Genomic DNA, 13,805 nt, shown 5'->3' with positions numbered 1-13,805 from the left:
CCATCAGTTATTTTTATTGGGTAAACTATGTATTTAATACATAAACTATCAATTTTGGTCCGTTTTAATACTTAAACTTTTAATTTTTTCAAAGTTATATGTTTGTTTCATTTTAGTACCATGTCATTAAAAACTTTACATGTTTAGTATATAAACTATCAATTTTAGCCCGTTTTAGTACCTAAAATTTTAACTTTTTTCAAAATGTAACTTTAAGTGTTTAATGGGATACTAAAATGGAGTAAAAACTAAATTTTAGATATAAATTTTAAAATTAATTAAATACTAAAACTGACTATTTAAATACTAAATGTGTAATTTACCTTTTTTTTATTATTACACGTAGGGAAACCACGCATCAAGAATTCTGAAAGGACATCATCCTCTTCATTTGAGGCAAAGATGAGGGGTAAACCTGGTAAATAGGGCGACCTCAGGGGCAATGTGAGTCATTAAATTAACTGAACTGAGTGCGTCACCACGTGTCAATAAACTGTGGGAACTGGTAAAGCATTACTCCCTTTTTAGTTTTTAAGGTTTCCTAATTGGGAAATTAGAGTCCGTGCAAAAAGGAAGAAAAGAGATACTGTTTCAAAGGTGAAAATATCCAAAAGCTAAAGCATATATGAGAACAGGAAAACACCTGGGAACTTGAAATATGCTCTTCCTTCCGCTTATTTTATTTGTGATTGCTGGTTTGTTTTCCGACAAAGCAAGTTCCCAGGTTTTAGAACTGCCAACCCAGATGAAGCCCACCGAGTTCCTCAGCTTGTACTAAAGCAAAGCATAATTCACCAATTATTCATCGCAAAAGTTTATTATATATGAGAACAGGCAAACACCTGGATCGTCGTTTTATTTTGTTGATATGTTTGTCTTCTGACAAAGCAAGTTCCCATGTTTTAGAACTGGCAACCCAGATGACACCCACCAAGATCTTCAGCTTGTATTAAACTAAAGCATTCACTCTTACCAGTTTTTTAAACCCAACAATATCTTCCAGAATATAAGTACTGTATAAAACATAAGTTGATCTTCAAAATATATTTGAATTGAGAGTTTGCTTGTTTAAAACGGGTATCAGTAGATAATTTTAAAATGAAATTACTGATGATATATCATAATCGATCGTCAGTTATATTATATTTATGATGAATTCAGCTGTCTATATTATAAATAATCACAATTACATATTAAAATATTCATACATTATCTTTTTACAATATTACTCTAAATTTTATTTAGAATTAACATTCTTACCACACCATTTTTAAAGATGCATTCTCTTAGGTCAACGTATGGCGTAGTTAAAATTACCTCTTAGATGTTCTTTAATGAAATTTTATATTATATAAAGCTATCACACATTAGTGTACACGTTGCTTATTTGTAATGATAATTATATTCCAAGATAGTTCGTATATCATAACAAAAAATAGCTGTAAAATTATATCATAATATCCAATATAATTTACATACATCAAAACCAATTAAGTATTCAATTAAATAAATAATAACTATATATTAGAATCATTTGTAGTTTAATTATTCAATAATTTATTAAAATGAAATAATCTACATACAATTTACAAAAGAATAAGGACTGAAGTTTCGTTTTGGTACCTCAAGGTGGAAAGTTTCATTTGTAGTTTAATTATACCCATGCCTTGATAGTTAGATGTACTAAAAAATAAAATACCATTTTATGTTGCCATTTGTGGATGATGATGACAATATCCATGGGAGACCCATCACTTGCGGGCAGTCAACAGTTCAGTATCCTATGCCGCGAAAGGCAATGCTAGTTGAGTTGGATCGCAAATTTTGACGTTTGTAAATCAATAATATAATGATAAATCCAGGTTAGCATATATATATATATATATATATATATATATATATATATATATATATATATATATATATATATATATATATATTAGTTTTACACAGATTTAGAACTGTTGGATTAGTGAAAATGGATAACCTATATTGACTTTTTATTTTTTTCAAGTGAATATCTTTACATATCCTACTGTTAATTTGGCCTGTTTATTTTCACTCATCCAATGACTTTAAATATGAGTAACACAAAAATAGTTTTACATTATATAACTGGATCCTTCACGTGATATATAATAACATAGTGTCGTAACCGTCTTTCGGTTGGACCCCGGAATTGGGCTTCGACTTAGGAAAAATGATTTGGAGTCGCCACCGACCACTTTAAAACGAATTTAGGTGGGCCGGACACCATCTTACCTGATCTGCGTCGTACCAGAAACGTGTCGGGTTCGGGAGTCGGTTACGGTCAAGGAAGGATTAGCACCCTTGAACCGCCCTTTCGGTACCAATTAATTTGTCGGTTGTCTTAGTTGCGAAAATTTAAAATTTAAATTTAAATTTAAAAACTCGATGCAAATCACTTACCTTTGATCGATTAAAGTTACCGCTAAAAAGGGGTAAACAAAAAAAAATATGTTAGACGATAAAATAGTTAAATAAAAATGAAAGGATAAAATAATAACAAAAAAAGTAGTAATATAAAAAAAATAAATCAAAGAAATTAAATTAAAATTAAATAAATAATAAATAAATATTAAATAAATAAGAAAAATATTATTTTAAAAGTAATAAAATGGAAACAATATGAAGTAAAAAAGAAAATAAAAAGAATAATAATTAACAAGCATGATAATAATAAAAAAGTCAGAATTTAGGGGGTCAAATTGCAAAAATGTAAAATTTAAATGGGGACCGAATTGAAACAATTGAAAATCCTGTGGCCGAATTGCATATGGTGACTGAAATGGATTACGACTCAAACTTACAGGGATCGCGGAAAGGATTTAACTATCCTGTAATTACACGGTAGTCCCTGGTATATAAATACACAAAAACAGATATTTCTCATTCATTCTCACCATTTCACTCCAGCTCTCATCTTTCTCAACCGAGAGAAAACTCTCGGCCAGCCCCCCCTTGGGCGATTACCGGTCACCAGTCCGGTGGCCCTTCCGCCGCCTGAATCGCCGCTAGCGGCGGCCGGGAAACCTAAACCTTAGCAAAAGTACTCCCTTTAACACCGTACACCCAAATCCGAGACCTAAAACACCAAAACTTATCCCTACCAGCGTGGATCTAGGTGTAAAGTTTCGATTTTTTACCCCTCTCGCCGGTGTCCCTTCGTTTCTTGAGGCCTTTGGCTTTGTGGTTTCTCTACGTGCTTGTTTTGGTTTGTTTACTGAGAGGCTTCGGCCTTTGGCTTGTATTTTTGTGATGATTTTTGTCTGTTGTTGATGGTCTTTTTGTTCGGTTGTGGCTCGATGATGCTTCTATTTTTATGGTCGTTGGTCTCTCGGTGTGGTACTGTATATGGTTGATGGTTGTTGTGTTGATGGTGTTTTGGGTACTGTGTGGTTTTGGATCTTGGTTCTCGATGATGGTATTGGTCCCCCCCTCTGTTGGTTGGCCGTGGGTTTTTATAACCCACGCCGGCCGTTGGGAGTCCCGACGATCTCGGGATCGTGGTTGGTTGGCCGGGGATTTCGGGATGGGTCAGTCCCGATCCCCTCGGCCGGAAATCTCGGTGACCGGTGTGTGGTGGCGTTCAGGCTTATGGTAACCTTGATTTGATCTTGACCGTTTGATTTGGTCAGATCCAACGGTCCAAGATTGGCTGCGGCTGATAGCTCTTTGTGGGTTAAACAAACCCTGATTCCCTTGCTATGTTGGCTGTTGATCTCTTTGTTGATCCAACAGTCCCCTGTTGTGTGGCGCTGTGACTAAGTCTAAAAACCCTGATCTGCTTGGACCTCGTTCTGGACCCTGAACAGAAAAACAAAAACAAAATAATTAAATAAGAAATAATAATAATAAATAAAATAATTACAATAATAATAAATGATAATAATAAATAATAATAATAATAATAGTATAATATATATATAAATATTTTAAAAAACATATAATATATAATTTCCAAAATGTTTTTTTTAAATTATATAATATATATATTTTAAAAAAATGCTTTAAACAAATTATATATTATATATTTTTAAAATATTTTTTTTTAAAACTATGTAATATATAAATGTTTTCAAAATGTTTTCAAAACTATATATCATATAAATTTTCAAAAATGTTTTTCAAAACTATATATTATATACGTTTTCAAAAATGCTTTTAAATATATATATATATATATATATATATATATATATATTATACATTTTCAAAATGTTTTCAAAGACTATATATTATATATATTTTTAAAATGTTTTCAAAAAAAAACATATATTATATATCATATAATATATACTTTTCAAAAAGCTATTCTCAAAATTATATATATTATATGTATTTTAAAACATTTGTAAACTATATAATATATAGATATGTATATATAAATAAAAATCAGACGAAAATAGGTGTCTACACATAGCTAGTTAATTAAAACAACAGAACATGTTATCTATATTCTATATCCACTTTAGAAACATGCTAGTTGCATGCAATATTATTATATTGATAAACGTTTTAATGATTTTTTTTATATTTAATTGATTGAATATGTTTAAGATAAAGAATTAATTCAATGCATTAATTCCTTATCCTAACTAACTTAAATAAGTAATAAAAACTATTATTTAAAGTAATATAAGATGTGACACCTAATCAATTTAAAGTTTGGATTCAAAAACATCAATGCATATTTTCATGAATCTAAAGGAGTGTAAGTAAAGACGGCAGAGATATTATTACAATATCCTTATGATATTTTACTAGCATATCAAAATAATTAAAACTGAGACGTCGCTTATAAATTCGCATGGATGGAACCCATATTATGTGGATATGAACAATAATGTATCCCACTAAGCTTGTAAGAAGTGCAGAAAACACAATCCTATGATTCATTTTCAAATATGGATAAATCTTAGAATGTGGGGATGCATATCTGAGATCACGGGAGTTGCCAAATACACGTGAAGAACATGATACCAACATCAGCAATATGATGGCCTTCTCAATAATTTAAAATATTGAACCAATTTTCTTCTGTTTACCAATGGTGAAACCGTAGTAATAAAATGGGGGATAAGAGAGAGTCAAAATTAGAGATAGAGTTATTATCAACAGATGAACAAATTGCACTTTATGCCCCCAACTTCTATATCAGGCTCGTTTGGCCAATGCCCGCATTGGATAGAGAGGAATTAATCAAGTCTGGAACAATCTCATCAAATGAATGGGCATGAAGCCCATTATCATTAAGACGCGTATTTGTTTCACTCAGTTTTTTTTGGCCCACTACCCAAGCAGATAAGTTATTTGGCCCCGAGATTTTAATTTGAATTTATGATATTTACTATAGTAAATGGTGAACTCGTCACGTCGAGGTGAAGAGTTCGCTTAAATATTTTTTTATTGATCTCAGGTATGTGAATCTCATGTGGACCAATATTTTCAATAATTTCATTAGGACTTGTCACCTTGACGATGCGAGTTCATTTACAATTTATTATTTTTATATTTCATTAAATAATTTAAATATTTTTTAAAAAATCTGAAAATCTCATCATGTCTAGGTTTGCTTTGAATTTTTTAAAAATAGATGTTTGTAGCCATTGCACAACGAGCAGTTGCAACGGTCATCATGGAATTCGTCACCTTAAAATTGTAGCCATTGCACAACGAGCAGTTGCATACTTTCATTGAACGTTCGAGGTCGGAGACACATACTTTCCATTTTTCGAGTGATGAAATGTGAATTACGTTGGAAGATGTCATTTACCAACTCAGTGTTCTGATTAATGGTGCAACGATAGTGAGGCACAACAATTTCGACCGATTCAGAATTGTTCACAAGTTTTGGGAAAGATGCTATCATAAGATGTTTTAGAGGGGTACCAGATACAAATCATTTGGTTGGAGTTCGAATTTTATGTGACAGACGACTCTACATAGGCTGAGGTGATTTTTGTAACTCGAGCGTATTTGCTCCAATTGACTGAAGGGGTATTGTTACTGGATAAATTTGGCAATTTGGTGCACATTCAGTATCTTTCGATATTGGAAATTTTTTTTGAGTGTAGTTGGGGCTTGGTGATTTTTAATTTTTTATATCGTGAATTTTGCAAGGCGACAATCGTCGAATGAGGTCAAAAAGAGGATATAGCGGGTTATCTAGTTCTGCTACAATCATGGGGTGGTATCGGTTCCCATTTTTATGCTAATTATAGTAGTCCCGATTGAATTTCCTCTCGCTCCAAGGTAGTTTTTTAATATTATTTTTTGGTAAATTTTTAATTTTATTTTTTTGGGATTTTTTAATTTTAATTTTTATATTATTTAGATGATGACATAAAATTACCGAGATCAAATTGTCAGGTACAACTAAAAGAGACATACAAATGAGAATCGATATTGTCAGTCGACATACGAAAAGTATTGATTTTTTAAATTACTAAAATTTAATTGAAATTTTCACTTTATATTACAATCTTCCGGAGACCTTTCCATTGCATTTTTTCTGGTAAATGTTCAACAAAAACAGCGGTATATCTGATACTACCCCTGAAATCGTGATTGAGAAATTTAATTACGTCGATTAGTTGAATGTCTCCTATCAGTCCAACTCCTCCGTCGGAAAGCATTTCTCCTCTAAAAAGCTCTTCTCCTTGGCCGTCTTAAGAAAAAATCGTTCGGAAACTTGTGTATAATTGATATAAATCGTTTTAATAAAAAAAAAAACTCCCGAAACGATGACACAACTCAGCCTTAGACCACAATCAATTCATAACTCAAAATTTGAAACTGAAGTATTTAATGTATTTGGAGACAATTTTTATAGATTGATACAGATTTCATCTATTGTATACAATATTAAAATTATCTAAATATCTTCTTATTCATAAATAGAAAATATTATATGATTAATGATATAATCAATTAAATTAAAATTCAGTCCACAAATATATCTAATATTTTTACGTTTAATATTATTAATAATATACTTATATGCACTAAAAAAATAATTAACTAATGTCGTTGAACATCCATCCAAGTTGGTGCCAAAATGTTGGATTTCAGCTAAAATTTCTTAGACGCAAGTTGAAAGAATAATCTTTATCGCAGCGTAAAATAATCATATGATTCATCAGTCAAAATTGTCAGGAGTTATTGATATCCGTATATTTTAAATTCTACTCTAATTATTGAAAGATGCATATACTATTTTTTGTTGTTTTGTTAGTTAAGACGAAAACAATAAGTCAGTAGTCCACGTGCAATCGCGAAAACATATGCACTTTTCAAGTATGAATAATTTGATAAATACACGAATGATTAAATATTAATATGGCAAAGGGCAAAGGGCAAAGAGCCAAAGACTAGTGTCTAACGAGGGTAAATACGTATAATTTCATAGATTTCGTATTATATTTATATTAATTGATGTTGAGATGAGTATAAATTTAGTAAGTAATGGTTGGGTGTAAATATAAAAGGTCATACCCGCAGTAGGTAGTGGGTAGGTGCTGTCTGTCCGCCCCACATCCGTCGTTCATATAAATTTTAGATCATTATGAATTTGTGTATAATTTTAAAGATTATTCTGTAAATATTAAGATTTTATAAGAAATAATTTGTAATTTAACCAAATGCTAGACTATAAATATTTTTAAGATCGAAATATATCATTTCTCCTATCTCAAACTAGTAGTATGGACGAGTATAGATGGGTACCAAATGGATGGTGAGTTTTTAGTTATATAATGAGTGTGAGGATGTATTTGATAATATACCAGCAAGAGCAAGGGTGAATTTAAAAATTTTACCCGTCGTGAATGGTGGGTAGATAGTATATACATAAATATTCGGTGAATATGAGAACAGAGGAAGAGATATCTACACCCATCCCATTCGTTTACCATCCTACTAATGTCTTTTATTGATTTTTATGGAAACCATCTATTTTAGTATTTATTTTTTTCTTTTACTTTTTTTTTTTATATTTTCTTCATTAATTAATAGTGTGTAAATTATGTAATATATTCAGACAGTTTTATGTTGATAATTTTGTGTAGATTTGCGAATAAAAAAGTTGGTTATTTTTGTAGGGCTAATTGCAGAAGACCCAATAATGAAATTTAAGTCCAACAAATTTTGAATGCCATGATCAAATAATGGTGCTCAACCGCCCCAGGAGGGGAGCGTGGGTAAGAAAAGGGTGATTGATGTGGGCCCCAAAGTCATCTAAGTTTGTTCAACCAAAGTACTCGTCAACGTAATTCTCTGTGTCTTCGCTCCAAAATATTATATTATTTCTTTTCCCCCTTATAAATTTTGGGCAAGAAAGGGAGAAAGGAAATAGGAAGGAAAGAGGAGAGGAGAGTTTCCTACGAAAATCAAGGGCTTTTTGCAGGTTTAATTTAATTGCAAATTTTGATTTAGGAATTTTCTTTTTGTCGACCAAAGATTGTGAGCGGATGGCTATGGCAATTGCTTCGGACGAAACCACCCGCATATGCGATCACTGGTATTTATTATTAGCATGATTCCGTGGCCCTTTTCTTGAATTAATTTCCATTTGTTCAGTTTTAAACACATTTTTTTTGGTCTTCCGGATCCTAGCTCATTCGTTTCTATTCTTATATCTGCTCAGCCTCAGATTGTCTTTATGCTTAAAATTTGGTTATTTTTTTTATTATTGGCGTTGTCGAAAATTTTCGTGCCTGATTTGTCTAGAATTTCATTTATAAGGAAATGATTAGTAAATTAAGTTGAACAGATCAAGCTGGAAAGGGAATTACTTTAGTTAAATTATCTGCTTTGATGTCTATCAGGACCCGAATCGTGTTTATTTGATGCGTTTATGCCTTCAAGAGCATTTTTTTTGTTACCCATATTTGAATTTCCATTGAATTTTTAAAGTTTAGCAGTGATTATCGGACACTTAGAGCATTTCAACATAATTGTTGATGTTTCAGTTTGGCTTTGCTAGTTTTCTATTGACTATAACTTTGCAATCCACTTGATGATGGGAAGTATGTTGCATATATTGAATAAAGCTTGAAACTTTCAAGTCTTCCTATTTATTATGACTAATTGTAATTCATAATGACATCATTGAAGTGTGCTTACATTGTTAGGAAGGTGAGTTGTGGATGAAAGATTACCGAGGTTTGTCTGCTGGCTTGTTTTCTTTCAAGATGGAAGTGCATTATCATTTTCTGAGTTTTGTTTTGATGTATGCCTCTGGTTTGAAGTGCTTGCTATTGTTTTCTAATTAATTTGATGTTACAGTGATGTGTTCTCTAATTTAGTTTTATGAGGACGAAGTTCCTCTTACTGAAAAATATAATTATTATGGAAATTTCCTCGCAGAAAACTTTTTAACAAGTATTTTTCCTTTTTGATGGTTCAGTGACAGGGCCATACCTTCTTCAAATATAGATTTGCATTATGCTCATTGTTCTCGTAATCTTGAAAAATGTAAAGTTTGTGGTGATATGGTTCCAAAAAAGCATGCTGAGGAGCATTTCTTAAACACCCATGCTCGGGTAAGTCTTGTCTAGTTCATTACAAATGAACTAATTCTTTAACATGCTTTTTCTCATCCATCTTCTTTCTCCATCACTATGATGGCCTTTTTTGTGCTATTGTGCTAGAGAAATGAAATTGTCTTACCTTTGAAGGTTTCTTAATAAACAACATTAATTTGTAACATTCAAATTTACCTAAAATGGATTATTAGGCCATTTTTCCTTTTAAAATAAAATCTATGGACAAATTATAGAAATAACTAAGTTTTGGGTTTGCTATATTCCCCTGGTTTCCAAATCATCTTATTGGTCTAGGATTTGTAGTTTATCTAACAGACGATAAAGCCTATTTAAAGTGAAGTATATTCGACTTATTATCCCCTACCTCTCTTGTCTGCCTTTCAAACTCAAGTTATCTCTTTTGATTTCAATGCATGAATTTGTTAAGGGAAGACTATTTTCTAAGTTAAGTGTTTATTGTCAATGAAGGTTTGAAATATTATTAAAAACGAAATAAAAGAGATCAAAAAGATTCTAGTTATTCCTTTAAGTTGATGATAATTGATAAGTTCTGTTAATTACAAGTCTAGGGGTCTAGGTTATCTGTTTGATGATTCAATCATGCTTGTATGTCGGTGTCTAATGTGTAAGTGCATTTGCTATTGCACATCTCTTGTTTAGGGGTGCTTATCGAGCGAGTCGATCGCGAGATGGTGCTCGACTCGTGCTTATTAAAAAATTCTGTTGCTCGACTCGACTCGTTGCTCATTAACCTCGTTAAAATTTTGCTCGACTAGTGCTCGTTAAAAGAAACTTGTTGCTCATTACTCTATTCGTTGCTCGTTAAGCCCACTAGAAATTTTACCTTGTTTTTTAATTATAGATAAAATCTAGTAATACTATATAGAGTTTAACATAAACATAAATTAACAAAATTGACAAAAAAAATTATCAAAAGAGTGTATAAAGCAATTTCAAAGTCAAAACTCCAAGATAACAATCCACAAAAACACCAAACTAACATATTAAAACTAAAGTAACAATTCACAAATTCGTCAAACTAACATATTAAAAACATTCTTGAACGAAAAGAAGTTCAACGATACATAATCAATCCTAAAAATAAGAAAATCAGCATCCATTCACTCCATTCATCGTTGCTTGCAATCACCAAACTACTAAAAACATTATATAAAAAATTAACGAGTTGCTCGCGAACTTTGCTCGATTCAACTCGTCAAGATCTCAAGTAGAGTTCAAGTTCGAGTCGAATCAACCCGAATCGAGCATTTACCGAGTTTTGACTGAGTCGAGTTCTAGCAGCTCACGAGCTACTCAACTCATTAAGCACCCCTACTCCTGTTAAATCTAACATAGTAATAGCATTTGTTAACTTTTCTGGTGTTATTGTCTACATGTATATCAAGCAGGTTACTTGTTCACTGTGTAGTGAGACAATGGAACGTGAAATTCTAGCTATCCATAAAGGTGAAAATTGCCCCCAGAGAATTGTTACTTGTGAGTTTTGTGAGTTTCCTTTGCCTGCTATTGATCTGGCCGAGCATCAGGTACTAATTTTTGAATCATTTTTTAGTTATAGGATTCCAATGATATTTACTAGGTGAAACTGTCATAATGTTGATGGTGCTTTATTTCAGGAAGTATGTGGGAACCGGACAGAGCTCTGTTATCTGTGTAACAGATACATTAGACTGAGAGAAAGATATAACCATGAAAGTCGGTGTAACGGTATTTCAGAAGACAATGTGGGATCTTCCAGGTATACATGCTATAATTTACAATTGCAACGTTCGGGTAGGAATAAGTTATTGTTTATCCACAAATTATTTCTTTTAATTAAGCTTACTGATGACCTATGTTGTGAAGTTATATTTTGTCTCCCTAGCATCTAGTAGCATGTTTGCATTTTGTACTTGCAAATTTCAGTTCGAAAATTAGTAACTTTCATTTATCAGAGAAGGATTTATGTTGAAAGTATTCATTGTTTTTTATTGAATGTATTGCCATAACAAGAGCTAGTTCTTTGGCCAATTGTGTCTAATGCTGCATTCTGGATGAACATAGCTGTGATATGTAATCAATGGTTGTATACGCCATGAAATTCTTGCCCTTTTCCCACGCCTTCCATTGAGCTGTGTTGCTCCAACTCTTTTAACTTTCTTTATGTATTTGTGTTCAATACTTTTATCTGATGGTTACGGGCACGGGGTATGATCCTTCAAGATCCTCTGTTGGGATTTATGAAGCTCGATCGATCAACGAAATATGTCAAGAGGGGTGAATTGGTTTTTTTGAAAATTTAGGGAGTAAGGAGAGAAAGGATATACAATTTGCACAATGATTTATAGTGGCTCAACTTCCTCAATGAAGTCTACATCCAATACTTAAGCTCATCGCCTAGGATTTTTCAACAAATCCACTGATTTGTTCTTTCTTTTTCAAGGATCAAGAGTAACCTTTTCAACTCCCTAGTTTTACACTTGGCTAAACTAGAACCAAAACTTTAACTCAATTTAACTCACTAAAAAACTCTATTTACAAGAGAAAATAAAGAATAAATAATGAAAACTTTTCTCTTGATGATCAATGCTTGGATAGGTGTTGTGTAACATTCTTCAAGTGTCTTGAACTTGTTTTTATATGTTGAAATGAGTTACTAGCCGTTGAAAGACTTTCTGCACACAAAGTTTCGAAACTCTTCGAAAGAGCCATTAGAAAAATTTGACCGTTGGAGCTAAAGTATCGAAACTTTAAGGAAAGTTTCGAAACTCTTGAGATAGTTTCAAAACTTTTTGGGAAATTTTCTTCGAAGGTTTCAAAATTCTTGTAGAAGTTTCGAAACTTCTGGTCAAAATACTCATTTTAAGGTTTTTATTGGACTTTGAATTATTTTGATGAAAACTTTGAATAAATTCAATTTAGTCCAAAAATAATTTGCCCTTTTTTGTTATGTCAAAATATTAGTTCTACATCCTCCAAGTACTAGAAAAAAGAAATGAACATATATCCTTGTCGGGAAAATATGGTTGTGAGATGCTCATACCTAAATCCTAGTAATATAACCATCAATCTCAAGAACTGCATCCGTTAGAGGACAGGAAATAGTGCATGTTTGAACCTGTGTTGATCTCACCTGGATACTAATCAAACCTACTTCTATTTTGGCAAAGGCCACGTTATAAATCCTTAGATTAATAGTAATGATGTTTACTGCTAACATTTGGCGCACACTTCTATTAGTAATCTGAAAAGTGCATCAGCTCTTTGTTTTCTGCGTTGTCTAAAGAGAATTGTACCAAGTATCATATGTTTAATTTCATGGGTTTGGGACCTATGTTTAGGGATGTGAGGCCAGCTGAAAGGGACCAAGGTGCTCAGAGAAGGCAGCCACCTGAATATTCACGGAGACGACTTTTATTCACAATTGCAATAGCCGGGATTGCTGTTTTATTAGGGTCACTTGTTTTCCAGAAGACAATGGAGACCGGTCCGATAATTTAGCCGTGTTGACAATGCGCACTGACTTGTGTAAATCAATTTGAGAGCTTACGTATTCCACTACTGTATCTCAAATTTATCCTAGAGCGTATACTATTTGATGTACTAAAACTGGATCCAGATTCTGATAATTTGTGGTAATTTCCTTCGCCATATTTGCTTCTAGACTTTTGAATTTATGTACATGAAAATGAAAATGTTGTACTTTTTTGTAATTCCTAATATTAATCACTATAGTAACAGAAAAATATTTTGAAAAGTTGAAATCTTTCCTTCTTTTTTCATGCATACACAGCGTCTTGTGGTGGTCGGAAAAAATCTCCAATCTTCGAAAAGTTTGTCGAGAGAAGAAGTTATTCGATTATTTTTTAGTTAGATACTATCAAATATCTTCAATTATTATTATTATTTTTGAGTTAGATACTATCAAATATCTTAATCTTTTAACATTAAACGATCACACCCCTGACATCTATGGTGCTCGAGCTCAGGTTCTCAAACAAATAACAACTCTTTTACCTTAGGTCATTCATACAAATATCTTCAAATTTAAGCAGTTAATATCATGATCAAAATCAAGTTTAGGAGTTGGGGTTGGTTACATGTAGGGAAAATTAAGACATTCATTATGTCCACATTAGACATTCATCATGTCTAAAATTGATACTTTCAAAAGAATTTAATAGTCTCGTTTTCTTAAAATAAATTAAACATGAAAAATGATGCTAATAATAATTA

At 32.0% G+C, this 13,805-nt stretch overlaps 1 protein-coding gene across 4 annotated transcripts; it reads left to right on the top strand.

Moving 5' to 3' along the window:
* The first annotated feature begins 8,303 nt into the window (after nt 1-8,303).
* On the top strand, nt 8,304-13,326 carry LOC120191575 (TRAF-type zinc finger domain-containing protein 1-like). Of its 4 annotated transcripts, none has more exons than XM_039194513.1 (6): nt 8,304-8,428; nt 8,482-8,542; nt 9,431-9,566; nt 10,976-11,116; nt 11,207-11,328; nt 12,911-13,326. In XM_039194513.1, exons 2-6 carry the CDS (start codon nt 8,493-8,495, stop codon nt 13,068-13,070), a joined length of 609 nt encoding a protein of 202 aa, XP_039050444.1. In that variant the 5' UTR covers nt 8,304-8,428; nt 8,482-8,492; the 3' UTR covers nt 13,071-13,326. The 4 variants fall into 4 exon arrangements, with proteins under 4 accessions (XP_039050444.1, XP_039050445.1, XP_039050446.1 ...); XM_039194514.1 differs by having other exon boundaries at nt 8,323-8,428; nt 8,478-8,542; XM_039194515.1 differs by lacking the exon at nt 8,304-8,428 and having other exon boundaries at nt 8,458-8,542; nt 10,979-11,116.
* The last annotated feature ends 479 nt before the right edge of the window (nt 13,327-13,805 follow it).

The sequence above is a fragment of the Hibiscus syriacus genome, unplaced genomic scaffold (genome assembly GCF_006381635.1).
Source record: "Hibiscus syriacus cultivar Baekdansim isolate YM2019G1 unplaced genomic scaffold, ASM638163v2 tig00116970_pilon, whole genome shotgun sequence".
Classification (NCBI taxonomy): domain Eukaryota; kingdom Viridiplantae; phylum Streptophyta; class Magnoliopsida; order Malvales; family Malvaceae; genus Hibiscus; species Hibiscus syriacus.
Note: the sequence above shows the minus strand (reverse complement) of the source record. Positions and strands in the feature narration are given on the sequence as shown.

Coding starts and splice junctions, on each gene's coding strand:
- LOC120191575 (XM_039194513.1), top strand. CDS start 8,493: ATGGCTATGGCAATTGCTTCGGACGAAACCACCCGCATATGCGATCAC. Junction 8,543..9,430: donor ACCCGCATATGCGATCACTG/GTATTTATTATT, acceptor TTGATGGTTCAG/TGACAGGGCCATACCTTCTT. Junction 9,567..10,975: donor TCTTAAACACCCATGCTCGG/GTAAGTCTTGTC, acceptor ATGTATATCAAG/CAGGTTACTTGTTCACTGTG.